The sequence below is a fragment of the Etheostoma spectabile genome, chromosome 6 (genome assembly GCF_008692095.1).
Source record: "Etheostoma spectabile isolate EspeVRDwgs_2016 chromosome 6, UIUC_Espe_1.0, whole genome shotgun sequence".
In the NCBI taxonomy this organism is placed as follows: domain Eukaryota; kingdom Metazoa; phylum Chordata; class Actinopteri; order Perciformes; family Percidae; genus Etheostoma; species Etheostoma spectabile.
This window is the reverse complement of record NC_045738.1, coordinates 24927342-24947488: the sequence shown is the minus strand read 5'-3', so window position 1 is coordinate 24947488 and position 20147 is coordinate 24927342. Positions and strand designations below refer to the sequence as shown.

The 20147-nt window shown below is 39.7% G+C and overlaps 2 protein-coding genes and 1 long non-coding RNA gene across 4 annotated transcripts in view; 2 read left to right on the top strand and 1 right to left on the bottom strand.

Annotated features, from left to right (window-relative positions):
• Positions 1-20105, top strand: part of znrf2b (zinc and ring finger 2b) — a gene marked incomplete at its 3' end in the record, with an annotated part of 39607 nt that extends 19502 nt beyond the window's left edge. Inside the window, 1 exon segment of the mRNA XM_032517698.1 lies at positions 20025-20105. Coding sequence (XP_032373589.1) covers positions 20025-20105 — 81 coding nt within the window.
• Positions 2955-6292, top strand: LOC116690602 (uncharacterized). Of its 2 annotated transcripts, XM_032517686.1 has the most exons (10): positions 2955-3320; positions 3416-3517; positions 3710-3942; positions 4044-4222; positions 4336-4429; positions 4645-4992; positions 5256-5373; positions 5463-5554; positions 5642-5938; positions 6131-6292. In XM_032517686.1, exons 1-9 carry the CDS (start codon positions 3092-3094, stop codon positions 5780-5782), a joined length of 1536 nt encoding a protein of 511 aa, XP_032373577.1. In that variant the 5' UTR covers positions 2955-3091; the 3' UTR covers positions 5783-5938; positions 6131-6292. The 2 variants fall into 2 exon arrangements, with proteins under 2 accessions (XP_032373577.1, XP_032373578.1); XM_032517687.1 differs by lacking the exons at positions 5642-5938; positions 6131-6292 and having other exon boundaries at positions 4645-4987; positions 5463-5482.
• Positions 11289-12939, bottom strand: LOC116690624 (uncharacterized). Its single transcript, XR_004332312.1, has 3 exons — positions 12816-12939; positions 12445-12512; positions 11289-11351 (listed from the first exon to the last, which is right to left on the bottom strand). It is a non-coding gene; the product is annotated as an uncharacterized LOC116690624 (long non-coding RNA).
• Positions 20106-20147: the final 42 nt, after the last annotated feature.

Genomic DNA, 20147 nt, shown 5'->3' with positions numbered 1-20147 from the left:
CGCTTGGTCAGGAACCCTTGGCGTAACCATTCAACGTAATGGGCACCCCTCAAAGTAATATTTTAACGTGCAGGGAACTCCTATAGACTTTAATGGAGCCCCGTCCTCGTCCTTCTAAATCTTTAACGACATTGGACCATCGACGTTTCAGCAGATCTCGGGGATGTACTGGCCCAAATAGTGAATAAAAAAATAGCCATGAATAAACCATGAATTATAATCCTTTCAACACATAGAGAGGGCAAAAAATAACACTCCCTTCCATTTTTAACAGCCGTTTTTTAGTTTAACGTTGCTCTATAAATAAGGTTTTCGCCAGAAGTTTTGGCGGATATTGCGTCAAACTGACGAGCTATAGGCATTATACACTGTCGATAGTCAAAAAAAAAAAAAAAAAAAAAAAAATACACTGTCGATAGTCGATTAATTAATTTATTTTTGTCTTTGCATAGCTTCATTTAAATCTGGTTTAAATGTTTAAATGTTTAAGAAACGCATTTGCCATTATTTCTACGCTGGCATATTTAGTGTTTTCCTATGTGGATAGCGGTGCCGCCCAACTAGACGGAGCGGCATCCTTGGCGTCTTGCACCGCTCGGAATAGTCGCCGAGCGCGGCGCTTTCAGCTTTGACTTCATTGCCGCTGACCTATCAAGGCGCGACCAATGGCTGAGCCAAGAAGCAATGATGACGTCCCTGCGCTGCTCGTGCATCTATGCCTGCGCGCCACTCGACGCACAGATCTGCACGCGTTTTCAACTTGGTAAGTAAAATACAGAAGTACAATTATCCCCACCGCTACCTAGTTAGCTCAATAAGTTGTAGTTCAAACCCTTCAACGTGCAGGCTAGCAGTCTAATGGGACGATGAATGATGTAAAGCGTTAATAAAAATACTAGCTAGCTCCAACAAGTGAAACCTACAGTAACGTTAGCAGTAAGGTAACGTTAGCTGCTGTTAGCAAATCAAGTGTTTCTTTATGCCTAGCTTATTGCCACATATAACCTCATAACGGGTACAATCATGGTCTCACCTAAGCACTAACTTTGAAAAGCCATCCCTAACTTTGATTGAAATACTCTAACAGCAGATTAACTGTTTTGACTTTACTATTGTGCTATTCCTGAATTGTCTACAGTAAAATGAACTTGATAAAGCCTGATAAGTTTTCCTACTGCTATTGTCTCTCTTATTCCATCTCAACATGTGCTTAATGTAATTAGCCATAACAGTAGATTTACTAAAATATTGGCCAGATGTGTTGGTGAAGTAGTGGCAGAGAAACAGTAAATATGTTGTTTAGACAGTTACAAAATGCAGTTTGTCTAATATTTGTCAGTAAGTTTATAATCACACAGTGTAATAAATCAGTTACTAGTTCATAGTAAGTTTTTACTATGCTTAATTAAGATAATTTTCTCTAAGTTGGCATGGTGGCTTACGGAATTATTTAATTACTTTTTTATAAAGGATAATAATTACAATTCCAGCCACAGATAAATGACATTTTGTTTAAATTAGGCTTTTTGCAATTGCTCAAATTGTATCTTATTTGTGTTTCAAATCAACTTTATTCTTTCTGTACTGAAAGGATTTAAATTAGAGGTTTTTCTGAGTAAATGAATAGAGCTGATGTTACTTAATGCTGCCGTGTACTTTTCTGGTTCAGTAAAACCATGAGCTGTTGTTAACAATTAATGAATCATTTTAATATCACAGTAAAAATAATCCTTATATATTTTATTCTCATTTGCAGAAATGACAAAACCCAAACTTCTTAATGATGACATCCCCGCAATGCTCTTGCTTCTCCACTCAACGCCTCTGCACACACTTTCAACTTGGTAAGTAAAATAAATAGGCACAATTATCCCCACAGCGACCTAGTTAGGTCAATAAGTGTTTGTTCAAACCTTTCTTTCAGATCTGAACGATTACCTGCTTGATGAAAAACTTACTGATGACCTCCAAAATGCTGATGAACTGCTTGCTGAGCTGCAGAAAGAGAAGGCAGCACTACCAGCTAGGACATCCACGTCAAAAGTCAGGTGGAGAAAGAGAGACAGTGATGGGAATGTACTCTATGCAAGGCCAAGGTCACGCAGGAATCAGTCAGAAAAAGGTCAGCATTGTTTTTTTCATTCATGATATTTTCAAAAGTGTTTAGGCATTTAAAACTGAATATCAAGGGATACATTCAGTTCAAATGTTTGCACCTCGGATCTTAATTGAAATAGATAGCCTACATTAAGGTTACTACTACATACTAATACGGTACAACCTATAAAATAAGCTGATAAAAGTTAGCTTCATTGTGCCGGCTGGAACAATATTTTTTAGAAATCTTGTTATGGATGGGCAGTATAATCTCTTACAAGATGTCAACCTTGGTAAGGCTTTGTTTAAAATGGTTTATTTATTAGTTGATAATAGCTCACTTATTTTTGAATTTGCTTTTACAACGAGCATTTGTGTTTGCTGCCATTGTCTATATATTGTTGGATATGCAGATAACCAACAGTAATTGGATTTTGCAACTAAATGAACAGTTGGGAACCAGCCTAGGCACTAGCCATGGTGCAAGGATGACATTTTTAATGTTATCAATGTTGATGGGAGTTTTTTGTACAGCTGATGATCACACGCCTAATCCTCCCTGCAACACTGCTGATCATGGCCCTAACTCTGCTTCAGAGACTGCTTCAAAGACCATCTCTGCTGGTATGTAATAATTTATATAACATTCAACATGAACTGTTAAAATAAAGTCTCCAGAAAAGTTTTATGGTAGTATAATTGTCCCTTAATTAAGAATTTTCCTTTTGTATGGCTGTTTTTTTTGCAAATGAAACGATGAGCAAAACCATTGTGAAACTGTATTTTTTTTTAATTCTTATGTACTTTTACAATTTTTACAATTGTAACAGAATGTCTTGTGCAAGATCTACAGTACTCCTTGAGTGTCTCTGATGATGAGATACAAGAAGCTGCAGTTGACCAGGGAGCTCCTCTGGCTTCTTTGGATTGGAGCACTCGTAACGCTCTCTTTTTTGAGAGATGGAGGGCAAAGAGACCTTACCTTGTAAATAGCATGCTGGCACAGGGGAACGTGGAAACAAAAATCTGCAGTCAATGTGGGATCAACTGTGCAGCTGTCAGATGCAGAGACTGCTTACCATGTCCATTCCTCTGCGCTGAATGCGACATCAGCCGGCACAACAAAACCTACATCCTTCACAACCGGGATGCTATGTGTGCTGGTTTCTTTCAGCCATTGCCTCCAACCAGTTGCGTTGTGGATAATGCTGTTACACACTGTGGTAAGTTATGGACTTTTTTGTGAGAGTGTTTATTCTGTATGTCTAATTGTCGCTAAAGATGAATTATCCAAACCGATTTGTGTAATGTTTTTTAGTACGGCTTTTGCCTATTGAGATGCCTGTCCAAATCTGTCGCTGTCCACCAGAGGCATTGAGGGTCATCCAAGGAAAGGCAGTTGCTTTGGTCACAATAAATGGTAATTATGTGAAAGATTTCCTTTTGTCCAGTCAAAAAAAAAGATTCATATTCAACAGACACAATAATGTAATATCTTAAAGAAATGTGCACATCAGTGCCAAGTCACCAAGCTTTATATATGATGCATACAACATGGAATTCTAACTTTGACAGTCATAACATTACAGTGGAGGTAAATGTTACTTTGTAGGACGGTATGATCTCAACATGCCAGAGCTAAGCTGCGAGGGATGCCAGGCTACTTGGACTGCAGAAGTGGATGACCTTATACAAAGTGGCTACTGGCCCGCCACCCTCAATTTTGCGACAGTTTATGAGGAAGACTTATTTTTTACTTTTGAGAGCATGAAGATGGCATCACCTGGAATGTCCTGTCAGGCATTTCTACGAATGCTTGAGAAGCGGACTGTTCGCTTTGGCCGTGTCAGTATTTCTTTCTTTATTCTGCAGCATCCTACATTTTTTATGTTTTGATATTAGAAGTTCTTTTTCGAATTGTTTTGTGCTGTTGTTTTTTTTAATAGACTGGAAAGCTCTCATCTGACAGCTTTCAGAAAAGCTTTTTTGAATGGGCTGCTGTTCAATATGAAGTTGATGCCATTTGCAAAGAGGAGCAATTTAGCTGTCCTGCCTGCACTCCAGCAATGCTTGCCGTCTCGGTTGACGGAAACCGCAAGCTTTATCGTTTCAAGAGTACAGCACGGTATTTACTTATTAGCACATGTGTATTAATGACCGGTAAAATTGACATTTATGTATTGTACAACCTTTTACTACACTATATCCTAAAATGTTAACTCTGTTGTTGTTTTTTAGATCAGAGGAGCGGCCGATCTTTGATGGTGTCTTCATTGCTAATGATGAAGATGTGACCAGATTTGTGGACCAAGTACACACCAAAACCAAACATGTAATTGCACTTCTATCTGAATATTTAAAGTCAATGACATAATAAGTCATAGTCTATCAATATTGTCATGTATTGTGATATCTACCTGTATACTTGAATTTAAAAAAAAAGCCATTAATGCTAATTTGTTTCTTGCCCACAAAAATTATTTAGAATTGTTCTCTACAATGACTGTTGACAAGATCATTTGTCAATTATGATATTCTACAATGTAGGTCACTGGAAAAGGCATTTGTGGTGGGGAGTGGTTGGCAGCCCGAGAGACTTCCTGCAGATCTAGGAGTAAGGTGGATGAGGAAGGACTGGAGCTGGCAGTTTGCAGGCACGGTGTCTTGCTGTCTGCCCTTAATATGTTTAGGGGTGAAATATATGCATACCCCATGTTCTTACAGAACCAGCTTGCGCCCAAGCACGACATAACCTTCTTCTGTATGGATGTTGCATGTAAATACTGGCCCTACCTACAGAGAGTTTGTTTGGACTGTCCAGAGCTCCAGTCTCTTCAAAACATGAGGCCCTTCCTGTCGGTTTTGCATGCTAAAGCCCATGACTTCAAATGTGAGGTTGGTGTAGTGCACAATATTCTTATACAATGACATAAAATCCCCAAAAGTGATAAGAAATAACAATTATATACCACAGTAACACAGTAGTATTTCTGTGTTTGTGTATGTACAGAATGTTTTTTTTTTTTTCTTGCATATTGTGTCAGTTTGAATTTTGATTAGGCTTTAGTTGAATTCAAGGGGGCTTTTGGGACTTGCTGAATGTATTTGGTTGTTTTTACTGAATGCCCTTGATATTCAGTTTGTGTCCCTCTGTCCAGGTAAAATGGAGTGGAGCCAACCAAGATGGGGCTGGTTCGACATTAGGGGAGGAAGTAGAGCAGTGTAATGCGTTTCTCTCCAGAATAGCGGTCACTACAAAGCACATGTCAAAAGCAGGTACCATATAATTGTACCTTTTATTTATAGAAGAAATTACATTTAATTAAAAGGATATTCTTGCAGAACAAATCTCTGTGCCCTTGCAGGACGCAATGACATGCTTACACTCCTCTCCATGAGATGGAACCAGCAGAAGTTTCAAAACCTGGCAAATTCTCTTTCCCAAAGATACCATAAGGTAGATTAAAAGTGTGTAAAAACATTGTCATGGCTCAAGTTTCTGTGATATATACTGTACAGATTATAATTACCTAATTAATTTTAGACTTCTAGAGCTCTAAATGTCCAGTTGGGGGACCTGGAAACTCTGAAAGCCAAGCTTCAACTGCAAGAAAAAAACATGGAGGAATTTGTGCAAGATGTGAAAGACTGGGCAGATGGTGAGATAATTCTAAACATTGTCTGACATAAAGATTTAATCTTTTTTTATATTGGTGCTGTGTTATTCACTTTTTGTTAGGAGAAACAAACCACCAAGACACGACACAGGCTTTGTGTCAGAAGATTGAGGCCCTCACATCAAGTATAAAAACAAGATCTCAACGCCTCTACAAAACAAATGGTATTTTAACATTTAAGTCTGAAATGTTTCCATAAGTCCATAAAGTTCTAAACGATAGTGTTGATTGTTGATTCAAGTATATTCTCCACATTACAATGAACTTTAATATTGATAGTGAATTTGCTGTAATTCCAACAACGTAATTTACATTATGTAATTAACAGATAGTGTTTTTTATTTTTCGTTTCACAGACAGCAACAAATGTCGACACAGAATTAGACGGAAAATAAGGCAAGAAAAGACCACTTTGCAGACCATGCTAGCCAAGTACAACAGCCTTGTAACACCCGAGCAAGCAGTTTGCATGGATCATATTCTGGACACAGAACATCCCTGGCCTTGGCAAATAACACAAGAAGGTACGCATAATATGTATTCTGTTCGTGCTATAGTATCTATAAAGTAAGGAATCACTGTCTGTGTCTGTTCTTTGCTTTTCTCAACAACCAACTCATCCCAATAACGAGGTGGGTATTGCTATGTCAAGTTATTTGGATGTGAAATGTTAAAGATTTCATTAAAAGACATTAACCTCTCCAAAATGGTGTTTGACTCTGGAAGCTGTGTGCCTGCAAGCGAGAAAGCATTTTTTTCTACAGGCACCACAGTAGTGCATGTGAGGGAGAGAAATGATCTCTGAAACTACATTGTTTGTGCAGTGGTCATTCTCATCTACACACGTATGTGTTACAGGCGCTGTTGATTTCAGCACAAAAAGGAAGTCTTTGATAGGGTCATGGCAGTTCGAAGGCTTCAAGAGGAGAAGAAGATCCTTGTCAAAGAGATCAAGCAGCACTGGGATTCTCTGAAGTCCCATGCCAGAGTCTTGTCTGAGTGGTCTTTCCATCAGAGTGAAAACACCCAACAAGGTAAATGTGAACATCTATTTGAAATGTTTGTATCACGTTTCATAAAGTCATGTTTAATTTTTTTTGACTTGTTGCTTACCTGTATAGTGACACATTTTGTCCCTTTTTAAGGACATCTCACAGAGAATGCGAAGAAGGGTCTCACTTGCCTCATCCGCAGAAGGCTGAGGCAAATGAAAGAGCTGCAAAGGCGTGCAAGAAAAGTCTACCTGCATGTCCTGTCTAACCCAGAAAATGACAATCAGTTTTTTTGCACTACAGATAGTTCAGATGAATTTGACTTTAGCTCGGAAAGTTCAGACTCCGATGTTGACGCTATGTAAATACTCTTCAAAAATACTAAAATACTACTACAATGTCATTGCACCTGATTTGATTACATTTTATCTTAAACCTACCCCAAATACCGCCAACAATCTAAGACTACAAATCACAGCACAAAGACTAAGCATAGCCTAGTGTTAAACAGTGGTGGAAGTATACATATCCTTTATTTCATTAAAAGTACTAATGCCACACTGTAAAAATACTCTTTTACAAGTAAAGGGAAACGAAAATGGTAGGCCAACAAACACGGAGTAAATGAATAAAACAAAATCTGTGCTAAATGGAAGGGGGACATAATTAATGTTGGCTACTGATGTACAACCACATTGCACATTGTTATTTTATGAATGAAATAAACAAAATGTTAGGGCCAATTTGGGGTAAGTTGGACTACACTAACGTAGTGGAGTAAAAAGTAACATATTTTCTCTGAAATGTCGCGGAGTAGAAGTAGAAAGTGACATAAAAAGAAAAGACTCATAAAGTACAAGTTCCTCAACATCTCGAGTGAAGTACAGTACTAGAGTAAATTTACTTAGTTACATTCCACCACTGTTGTAATGTTTTAAACATGTAAATAATTATTTTTGAATGTACAGGCAAAACTCATTTTTTTCCTGTATTGTATATGAATGTGTTCCCTTATGGAAATGTTTTGCATGATGTTTTTTTAATAAATTATGAACGAAACGTAACTTAAGTTTTGACTTTATTAATGTTTTATGCCATTATAACTTTGTTATACTGCTGAAAAGAGATTGAGGCGCTCTTCCTTCTTCTAACAATGGCCATAACTGTGCTTTTGAATTTGAGATGCAAAATGTGCAGATAGAGTGACAAATGAGTCTACAGTAAGTAACAATGTGACAGGCCGAAATGGCTTGGTGATAGGAGGTTTAAGAGATCACTGAATAAATTATAATTATAGAACAGTCTATTTATTTCTGAATAGATTACATTACAAATCAAAAGTTACATCCAGGACACTATGACATTATAGGTCCGGGCCCGCCCATTTTGACCCAGGCCTAAAGTGAGTAGTGAGTGATTTTCATTCTAGCAGTTCATCCAATAAGCAGCCACTGACAGTGTAGTGAGAGTGAAAGAGCCGCTGTGCAATTTGCTTCAGTCTGGCTACATATCACTTTCTTTGTTGTTTTTAATTGTAAGAACAGTACAGGCCAAATGTTTTAACACACCTTGTCCTCCAATGAGTTTCCTTTATCTTCAGGACTATTTCCATTGTAGATTGTCACTGAAGGTATCAGAACTATGAATGAACACATGTGGAATTATGTACTTAATAAAAAAGCGGAAATAAGTGAAAACATGTCTTATATTCTAGTTTCTTCAAAGTAGCCCCCCTTTGCTTTTTTGATAGCGCTGCAAACCCTTGCTGTTCTCTCAATGAGCTTCATGAGGTAGTCCCTGAAATGGTCCCCCCCTTATTAATGGAGTTGGGACCATCAGTTGTGTTGCACAGAAGTCAGGTTGATACACAGCCAACAGCCTATTGGACGACTGTTACAATTCATATCATGGCCAGAACCAATCAGCTAAGGGAAGAGAAACGAGTGGCCATCATTAATTTAAGAAATGAAGGGCAGTTGGTCCGGAAAATTGCAAAAACTTTGAATGTGTACCCAAGTGCAGTCGCAAAAACCATCAAGTGCTACAACGAAACTGGCTCACATGAGGACCGCCCCAGGAAAGAAAGACCAAGAGTCACCTCTGCTGCTGAGGATAAGTTCATCTGAGTCACCAGCCTCAGAAATCAAAGTTAAAAGCAGCTCAGATTAGAGAGCAGATGATAGCACACAGAGTTCTAGCAGCAGACCAACAAGTGCAAAGCATCTGTGGGAACTCCTTCAAGACTTATAGAAGGGACTACACACACACACAGGACCAGCTGTTATGGAAGGAGCTACACACACAGGACCAGCTGTTACAGTAGGGGCTACACACACAGGACCAGCTGTTATAGTAGGGGCTACACACACAGGACCAGCTGTTATAGTAGGGCTACACACAGGACCAGCTGTTATAGTAGGGCTACACACACAGGACCAGCTGTTATAGTAGGGGCTACACACACAGGACCAGCTGTTATAGTAGGGGCTACACACATAGGACCAGCTGTTATAGTAGGGGCTACACACACAGGACCAGCTGTTATAGTAGGGGCTACACACACAGGACCAGCTGTTATAGTAGGGGCTACACACAGGACCAGTTGTTATAGTAGGGGCTACACACACAGGACCAGCTGTTATAGTAGGGGCTACACACACAGGACCAGCTGTTATAGTAGGGGCTACACACACAGGACCAGCTGTTATAGTAGGGGCTACACACAGGACCAGCTGTTATAGTAGGGGCTACACACATAGGACCAGCTGTTATAGTAGGGGCTACACACACAGGACCAGCTGTTATAGTAGGGGCTACACACACAGACCAGCTAGGACACAGCTGTTATAGTAGGGGCTACACACACAGGACCAGCTGTTATAGTAGGGGCTACACACACAGGACCAGTGTTATAGTAGGGGCTACACACACAGGACCAGCTGTTATAGTAGGGGCTACACACAGGACCAGCTGTTATAGTAGGGGCTACACACAGGACCAGCTGTTATAGTAGGGGCTACACACATAGGACCAGCTGTTATAGTAGGGGCTACACACATAGAACCAGCTGTTATAGTAGGGCTACACACATAGGACCAGTTGTTATAGCATCCAAAATTCTACAATGCCAACTTCTACTTATGAGAAATATACCAATATGTTTAAAAAACTACAACTCCCACTATAGCCCTACAACATGTTATAAAGCCAATGTACTTGTAGTTCTTTAGGGATGGGTGGCTGGACTCGTTCGGCTCCTGTGTTTCTGCTGTCTGCCGTGAATGGGCTTCATTCCATTTCAGATTCCCGCCGGCGGCCGGCCGAGCAAACAATGCATGAGACAAATACATTAAACTGTATTTTATTATCTTTATTGTTCGAATCCTCAAATGCAACGTTAGCCAAAACATCAATATTTTGAATATTATGTATTAGTATATTTTCTAGTCATCAAGCGGTACGTACTATGTCCCTTCCGAAGTACTTACCTAATTGTTAAAAAAAATAATATTACGGTTCATAACTTACTGCAACAAAACTGAGAAACGTGTTGTTGCTAGTGACAAAACCTCTGATTAAATATGTGAACATTGAAGCCATACTAGCGTTAAAGACCTGCTGATAGCTGTCCAATTCTCTGATATTCGGGATGTCGGCTTTTAATGCGCCCTGCTCCGCTTCTGTCTTACAGCATACCGTTATAATTTCACCGGTGATAAGACTGAATTGTTATTATTAAAATTAAGAAATGCATACCATGACAACATCGAAATAAATGTTGATAGATGTAGCGTTTTAAAAATAGCAATTAACAACAAAGCAATCCAGCTTCCATGGCAATAGCACCTGTGAATAAATGTTGATTGAAACATTGGTTATTGGGCTAAAATACTAATAATTGCAAATTTGTATACAGCTTCTCTGCTGCAGCCTGACTGGCAGAAAGAACCGTGCTGTTGCCACAAAAGATGCTTCATCTTGAAATACATTAGTTTAAAAAACGTGCAGATATTAAGAAAAAAACAGATAAACAGGCCTCTGTACACAAAACAATATATTTAATTAAGTGTGCATTTCAAGAACTGCTGTGATACTGAGTTGCAGGAGGAACTGGTCTTACCATCTGATCCAAAGGCCCTATCCCTACAGATGTTCATTCCTGCCAACCTGCTGTGCACTGACCCTGCTCTGCATGTGATGCATTTATATATTGTGCGCTAGATTCCTCTCAGGACAAGGCCTAGTATTCTCTACCTACATCTACTTACCTGGTCAATGCAGGAATTGTCTAGTGACCATAATCAAAACCAAAGCACATGTACTCTTTCATTTCCTGTGCGCTTTGTTTAAATGAGCTATTGATTTTATCGTTAGTTATTATTATGTTTGATGCAATTCAGTTTGCAATGTTTTACAACAGTGTTGAATGGTTTTATTGATGCGTTCTGAGTCAAGGTCACATAAAAACTGTTCCTTAAAACAAGATTGATATTATACAAAGTTGGAGCTTCCACAGGACAAGGAACACTGCTTCTTCTATGAATAGTCTTTGGCTGGCTCCCAGGTGTCGTCCCACACTTTGCCACTGTCCGTAAATTAAAGACAAAACACAAAATAAAAGTTAAAAGAATAACCTCAGCTGTGACGTGGAACATGTCCTCTGTCTTAATTTCATGCTACATTTACAGAATTCCACAATATAAACAAAAGTCTTTCTGAGAACATGCTTTAACAAATGTACAAATTCATAATGATGTTGTAACTACAGTATTGTCACTATATAAACATGTTTCCAGTCCAAGACACTAGTTTAAAGGACCTACCATGTTGAGCAAGGTGTCCACTTTATTTTGACTTCTTCTTTTCCCTAAAACAAATGACAGACAAAAGTTAGAATTAGTTAAGAAGGAAGTAATGGTTGTAATAACTTTTTAAGGACATTTCTGAAAAAGCACAGTTGTCTTCTATAGCATAATTCAATATGTCAAATTATTAATCATTTTCCTGAAATGTATTGAAGTATGCGCTACAGTATACATCTTTGTTTTCGAGTATACTGAAACACTATCAGTCGGGGTCCATATGGTAAAGAATTACATTTCTGGTGGAAGTGTGTAACACATAGCACTAAATGTCCATAGTTCATAAATCACACTCCCTTCATAGCTGCATTCCCACATTACAATGTCTGGACATTAACTGGGTGAAATGTATGTGTCCTGTACAATGTCCTGTTGTGTGCTACACGCGTGCAAGTAAAACTCTGGGCCATGTTTGTACTGGATTTCCAGGACATTGAGTTCATATGAAAATAGCTCATGTTAGCAGATGGAACATGGGCCAAACATCAAAGTACACATAAAAGACATCAAAGTCATACATTTTCTCTCAAAGATGGTTTCTGTAATTTTGAATGCTACAGAAAGGGTGTTTCACCTTATAACAGATGAGGTCTGCTAGTGATTGAGTTGGTCAGGTATATATGCAAGACCTTGGTCCTAAAGCTCAACCCTGATCTGCGCAGGCTCTGGCTCCAAATATCATCAGCGGCTGTGTTTGTGATATTGTGGCTTCCTTTATATGCAGATGGATGCAGGTAGAGGCAAGATTTCTCCTGATGTTGTTATTGACTGCACCAAGGCATAAAGAGCAGAAGTAACAATGGGGAAAGTACTTACATTAACAAGTCTTCTATCAACGATGCATTCATAAGGGAATATCTTTTGTAGACGGTGTTTTCTGCATTCTGAAAAATGACAAATAAAACAAAGCAATATATGAGGTTTGTATTAGACTTGATTAGTTTTAGGTCAGTGATCCTACCCATTTAGCAAAACTATAGCAAAAGTGTAGCAAGCTTACATTGACATATCAAATTATGTTTTAAGTTACTAATCAATACAAATGTTTTTTTCCAAACTGCACTTGATGTTAAGGTTCCCCCACTTGCCAAATCCCACTTTAACCTCTGATAACAAGTAAGACTCTGGTCACCTCATCTTTTTGCACATTGACAGCTTTATATCAATTTATTTACTATAGCTAATACCTTTCATTTTAAGTTTAATAGCTTGTTGTCGTCTTGTGACACCTGCTCCTGGCTGCATAAAGGGAGATGAATCATAGACCGATGTGTGTGGAGGAGGCTGAGATGAGGCAGAAGAGAGAGCAGGAGGCTGAGAGGAGGCAGAAGAGAGAGCAGGAGGCTGAGAGGAGGCAGAGAGAGCAGGAGGCTGAGAGGAGGCAGAAGAGAGAGCAGGAGGCTGAAAGGAGGCAGAAGAGAGAGCAGGAGGCTGAGAGGAGGCTGAAGAGAGAGCAGGAGGCTGAGAGGAGGCAGAAGAGAGAGCAGGAGGCTGAGAGGAGGCAGAAGAGAGAGCAGGAGGCTGAAAGGAGGCAGAAGAGAGAGCAGGAGGCTGAGAGGAGGCAGAAGAGAGAGCAGGAGGCTGAGAGGAGGCAGAAGAGAGAGCAGGAGGCTGAAAGGAGGCAGAAGAGAGAGCAGGAGGCTGAGAGGAGGCTGAAGAGAGAGCAGGAGGCTGAAAGGAGGCAGAAGAGAGAGCAGGAGGCTGAGAGGAGGCTGAAGAGAGAGCAGGAGGCTGAAGGAGGCAGAAGAGAGAGCAGGAGGCTGAAAGGAGGCAGAAGAGAGAGCAGGAGGCTGAGAGGAGGCAGAAGAGAGCAGGAGGCTGAGAGGAGGCTGAAGAGAGAGCAGGAGGCTGAGAGGAGGCAGAAGAGAGAGCAGGAGGCTGAAAGGAGGCAGAAGAGAGAGCAGGAGGCTGAGAGGAGGCAGAAGAGAGAGCAGGAGGCTGAAAGGAGGCAGAAGAGAGAGCAGGAGGCTGAGAGGAGGCAGAAGAGAGAGCAGAGGCTGAGAAGGTGAGAAGGTGACACGGGCACCAGATGTAGAACATATTCTCCATCTGCATCTGGTGCTGCTGACTTCTCCTCTGGAACAACTGGGATGGGTGCAGTTGCGGAGCCTGCAACATCTTCAGGAGCAAATAATTCTGCAATTGTTAAATGTTAATATTAATTAAACTGGGTAGAATATTAGTAAACACAAAATACATATAAAATACTTAAAGTTTTTTTAGCAGCTTATGTAGCAGCATATCTTAACGTATTTAGGTTGTTCAAGGGTTACCAATTAATATCATACTCAATAGTATTCTCATTCAGATTTTCCCCAAGATTAACTAACCTTGGCCAGTACAGTAAGGACTTAGCCTAGTACATGATGCTTGCATTCTATAAGGTGAGGCACTGTGGTGCTGCAATATGCTGTCTTAAAGTTTTTACTAAGGCACGTTAATGTATGTTGATATTAGTAATAGTATATGGTTGAATGTCACATGTCTATGGGGGAAAAAGTATACTTTGTCTTGTCATAGCACCATTTTTTCTAATCTTAAACAAAGGACAACTTACTTCTCAGCAGATGTTCATAGAGCTTGCTCATCTTTCCTATGATGTCTTGAGCAACCCCTGTTGGCTCAAGAAAATGTATAATGTCACCACTTAGCTGGCTCTTGCGGTCTTGATGACCAAGAAAAAGGATTGGCTTGTATCCAAGAGCTGTCAATTTTAAAACCTGCAAGAAAAACAAAGGCATATGTATCCTCTGGTTAGCATCACAGGAGATGGTGGTACAGACTTTATGTTCTAGTCACAATAAACAGCACCATCTCTAGAGCTGTAATATCTTTGAAGAATCGTGGTTCGTAGCAGCCCTGATGCCGGCACTTTTTCTTTTGACAAGTAAATGTAGTCTATGTGAATGTGGATGTTTATCATTTTGTTCATCTTCATTTATCAAAGGAAATCTTTTGCAATTATGCACTGACTGCATGCACACAGACATACACAGCTACTCAGAACAGACATTCTGATTTGCTGACCCTTGTGCAGTTGGGTGTTCAGGCCTTAATCTCCCCCTAGGGTTGCCCAACTAACTGAAACATCATTTTAATTACAATATGGTCAGATGCCATATCCAAATCCTAGGAGCTGCAATTTTTTGTTAAAGTTAAAATGTTATATCCATATGAAATTATGCAATACCATGTTACACTGAAGCCTAGGAAAACAAGTTGGCAAATATTATTATATTTATATATTTATATAATATAATTATATTTGTTTAGTACAGACTAGAGTTGGGTGGTATCCAAATTTTGATAATGTCAAACCTCCTCCCTATTTTACCGTGGTATACAGTATTAGTGTGACTAACTAAAAATTAAGACGTGAGGGTCAGACGGCATCACCAAACTGTTGGCTTGTGCCTCCACCATTCAGAAAGTGAAAACCAAACACTGATACTGAAATACCTCTCCCTTCTCATTAGGGCGGCATCCCAAATGCTGCCAGACTACAGAAGTCCTGTTCTTCTTCCAGACCAGGTCACTTGCTATCTTTCCCCCCCTCTCTCTCCTCTGCACTGTCACATGATAACAATCACACATAAGCATTTTTAGGCATTAAATAAATTATATTTAATATTTAATCCTTGTCTCCTATATAAGTGCATTGCATTTTTTAATGACAGTATTGAAACTGATACCATCACAATTTTTAAGACCCCACGGGATACTGTATTACCGCCCAACTCTAGTACAGACCCCAACAAAAATCATCAATATATATATATATTTCAGTGAAAATGAATTGCAACAACTAACACTATAAAGGTAAATCAATAAACATTTTGTAGGCATATCATACACCCCTATAACCCACCTATATTTTCCTTCCCATCTGGCGACTGTGACAATTATATAATTATCTGGAAGCCAACGTCTTACAATTTGAGAACTATGAAAACTTACCGACAACTGGGCAGCATCTAAGATCTTGCCATTATTTTTGTTTTTTTAATTGATGAGGCCCAGTTGGTATTTTTTACTTTTGCCTGTTGTTTTTTTGCTTCTGCTTATATGGGAAGCAGAAAAGGCAGGCAAAACAGGTTTTTCTGTTGAGCCTGTTTGGAGCCTGGCAGGAAGGGCACGGTTTCATTTTGGGTTTTGTCATTTCTGCAAATGAGAATAAAATATATAAGGATTATTTTTACTGTGATATTAAAATAAGGCATTAATTGTTAACAACAGCTCATGGTTTTACTGAACCAGAAAAGTACACGGCAGCATTAAGTAACATCAGCTCTATTCATTTACTCAGAAAAACCTCTAATTTAAATCCTTTCAGTACAGAAAGAATAAAGTTGATTTGAAACACAAATAAGATACAATTTGAGCAATTGCAAAAAGCCTAATTTAAACAAAATGTCATTTATCTGTGGCTGGAATTGTAATTATTATCCTTTATAAAAAAGTAATTAAATAATTCCGTAAGCCACCATGCCAACTTAGAGAAAATTATCTTAATTAGCATAGTAAAAACTTACTATGAACTAGTAACTGATTTATTACACTGTGTGATTATAAACTTACTGACAAATATTAGACAAACTGCATTTTGTAACTGTCTAAACAACATATTTACTGTTTCTCTGCCACTACTTCACCAACACATCTGGCCAATATTTTAGTAAATCTACTGTTATGGCTAATTACATTAAGCACATGTTGAGATGGAATAAGAGAGACAATAGCAGTAGGAAAACTTATCAGGCTTTATCAAGTTCATTTTACTGTAGACAATTCAGGAATAGCACAATAGTAAAGTCAAAACAGTTAATCTGCTGTTAGAGTATTTTCAATCAAAGTTAGGGATGGCTTTTCAAAGTTAGTGCTTAGGTGAGACCATGATTGTACCCGTTATGAGGTTATATGTGGCAATAAGCTAGGCATAAAGAAACACTTGATTTGCTAACAGCAGCTAACGTTACCTTACCGCTAACGTTACTGTAGGTTTCACTTGTTGGAGCTAGCTAGTATTTTTATTAACGCTTTACATCATTCATCGTCCCATTAGACTGCTAGCCTGCACGTTGAAGGGTTTGAACTACAACTTATTGAGCTAACTAGGTAGCGGTGGGGATAATTGTACTTCTGTATTTTACTTACCAAGTTGAAAACGCGTGCAGATCTGTGCGTCGAGTGGCGCGCAGTGCATAGATGCACGACCAGCGCAGGGACGTCATCATTGCTTCTGGCTCAGCCATTGGTCGCGCCTTGATAGGTCAGCGGCAATGAAGTCAAAGCTGAAAGCGCCGCGCTCGGCGGCTATTCCGAGCGGTGCGACGCCAAGGATGCCGCTCCGTCTAGTTGGGCGGCACCGCTATCCACATAGGAACACTAAATATGCCAGCGTAGAAATAATGGCAAATGCGTTTCTTAAACATTTAAACATTTAAACCAGATTTAAATGAAGCTATGCAAAGACAAAATAATTAATTAATCGACTATCGACAGTGTATTTTTTTTTTTTTTTTGCCTATCGACAGTGTATAATCCTATAGCTCGTCAGTTTGACGCAATATCCGCCAAAACTTCTGGCGAAAACCTTATTTATAGAGCAACGTTAAACAAAAAACGGCTGTTAAAAATGGAGGAGCTGTTATTTTGCCACTCTCTATGTGTTTAAATGTTATATACATATCATTTATTATGCTATTTTTTATTCCTATTGTGGGCCAGTCATCCCCGAGATCTGAAACGTCATGGTCCCCTGTCGTCTATATTTTACGAGGACGGGGCTCCATTAAAGTCTATAGGAGTTCCCTGCACGTTAAAATATTACTTCGAGGGGTGCCCATTACGTTGAAATGTTACGCCAAGGGTTCCTGACCAAGCGTCCACATGTTACGACTTGGGAGTGAGAACGTGTTGGGATTTACCCTGCAGAATCTGAGGACCGGTAACCATAGTCCTCAGATTGGACAGATAGTCTAGCTAGCTGTCCTGATTTACCCTGCAGGATCCAGGGCTGCCAACTCTCACGCATTGGCCGTGAGACACACGCATTTGACTGGTTTCACACGCTCACACGCCACACCCCGATTTCTCACGCTGAAGTGTCAACCCGGTCGGTCAAATTTATGAAAGATGAGTTTATCTATGTTTTTACCTGTTGAGCCACTTGTGATCGACTAGTTGTGCTTTCAGAGACTGTGAGGGGTTCAAGAGCGCTCCCTGTCTGTGGATTTCAATTGTCGCAAATGAGAACATTTTTTCACGAGCCATCCCAGGTGCATTTCCCCGGCTTCAGGTAGCCTATGTGCTCTGAGTATTACAGACCCGTCCGGCGCTTCAGGTATGAGCTCTGATTATCACAGACCGTCCGTCGCTTCGTGTCCACTCTCTCTGTAAGATGGAGTGAGCAGCGCGGCTGGTAGTGTAGCAACTTCAGTTCATTGTAGTGGACTCGCTCTGCTGGGGGCAGTGACGCGTTGCATCCATGCGTAGACCTCCGATAAAGAGCAGCGTACGGCCACCTCTAAACTCTGTCAGAGACCAGAGACCCAAATGGGCCTCTGCTCTGTCAGACGTCTGAATGGATCCACATATCAGCGGAGGAATGACATGCACAGCAGACTATATTACACTCCTCCCATCTCGGACAACAGAGAATGGGAGGAGTTATGTGCACAAAGTTGTAAATATGAGCAGAATCTGGTGAAACACACCTGAGCTATACTAGCCTATATATACTATAATATATATATATATATATATATATAATAATATATATATATATATATATATATATATATAATATATATATATATATATACGATCCGCAACGTTGGGCCACTATTGTGCATCTCTAACCTCTGCATCTCTAATGTAACTGTAAATAATTATTTGATGTTTTTTAAAAGAACAAATAGTCTTTATTTTCACAAAAAAGTAAAACAGTAAGTGGGGCCAGAGGATGACAGCCAAACATTACTGAACATTGGCACACAAAGGTTAAGGATTAGAATTTATGCAACTCAGTGGTTTCTCATTCTTTAGAATTTCAGTGGTCTTAGTTGATCCTCAACATTAATTTAACTTTGGGTCCCTGGTCCCTACACCAGGGACCCCTGGACCTGTTCCCCACAGACCCAAATCTTCTCAGCTGTTGCTGACATATGCTACTGTCTCTTCATGTGTTCCTTATGTTTGGCACATTGTGTGGGTCAGTTCTTATATCATAAGAAGTTAATAATGTAATGCTGAATGCCCTAAACCCCTGTTGATACTACAACACAGGCTCCTAACCCTACAGTTTTGCACATATCTATAAGACTTGATTTCTTTCTCCATTTTTTTTTTTTTGCAAAAAAACTCTCCAGAAAGTGCCATTTAATGGTTTATTTTTCAAATTTTTTCCCTGGGGGGCATACCCCCAGACCCCCCTAGGGAGTCCCCCATCCACCCACATATACCAAATCCCAATTTAAACCCTAAGTATAAAGACCAAAAGAAATTGCTTTGTACGCGGCAAAATATGGGGCGGCCCCCCTCAAATCTCACTCCAAGGTTTTTGGAAAAGTTGGCAGCCCTGGAGATCTGAGGACCAGTAACCATAGTCCTCAGATTGGACAGATAGTCTAGCTAGCTGTCTGGATTTACCCTGCAGAGATCTGAGAACCAGGTAACCATAGTCCTCAGATTGGACAGATAGTCTAGCTAGCTGTCTGGATTTACCCTGCCAGATCTGAGGACCAGGTAACCATAGTCCTCGATTGGACAGATAGTCTAGCTAGCTATCTGGATTTACCCTGCAGAGATCTGAGGACGAGGACGGACCCCTTTGCTGGAAATATGGACATCCGTAGATTTCTGGCAGCAACAAAACAATAAACAGTGTCGTCGCTATAGACCGGCCCAACTAGTGCTACAACTTTTAAATCCTGTGTGGGAATGGCAGTATGCATACTCTGAATGGGAATCGTTGAATAATAACAATACTTTCATTAATCAGGTATGATATAATAGAATCCTAGGGATTATAATTTAAAAAAATAATCTGGCAATTTATGACTAAATAAGGCTGTTTTTTTCTATTATTATCTATTACAATAACATCACTGCTGTTTGTGTCCAGTCAGGCTTTCTTGGCTAATCTAAGGACATGATGTGCTACATATCCTATTTGGTTGTAGTATAACCACCAATAACTCCGGTCATATTTTACCTTCCACCTGTCAACTAGGCATGGGAATCACAGCGTACCTCCCGTTACACCCTAACAGTACTTAAATTTATTTTATAGCACTTTTCGTACACACAAGGGAAGCGCAAGTGCATTTCATATAACGTTAAACAAAAAGCCAAGCAGCCCTTTTCATTGTTTGTGTTTCCTTTCTTCCTCCCAGGATTCAAGTGCCCTGTGTGCTCCAAGTTTGTGTCCTCAGACGACATGGATCTTCACCTGGTCTTGTGCTTAACCAAACCCAAGTGACATATAACGGTAGACTCTGTTTCTTTTATAAAGTATA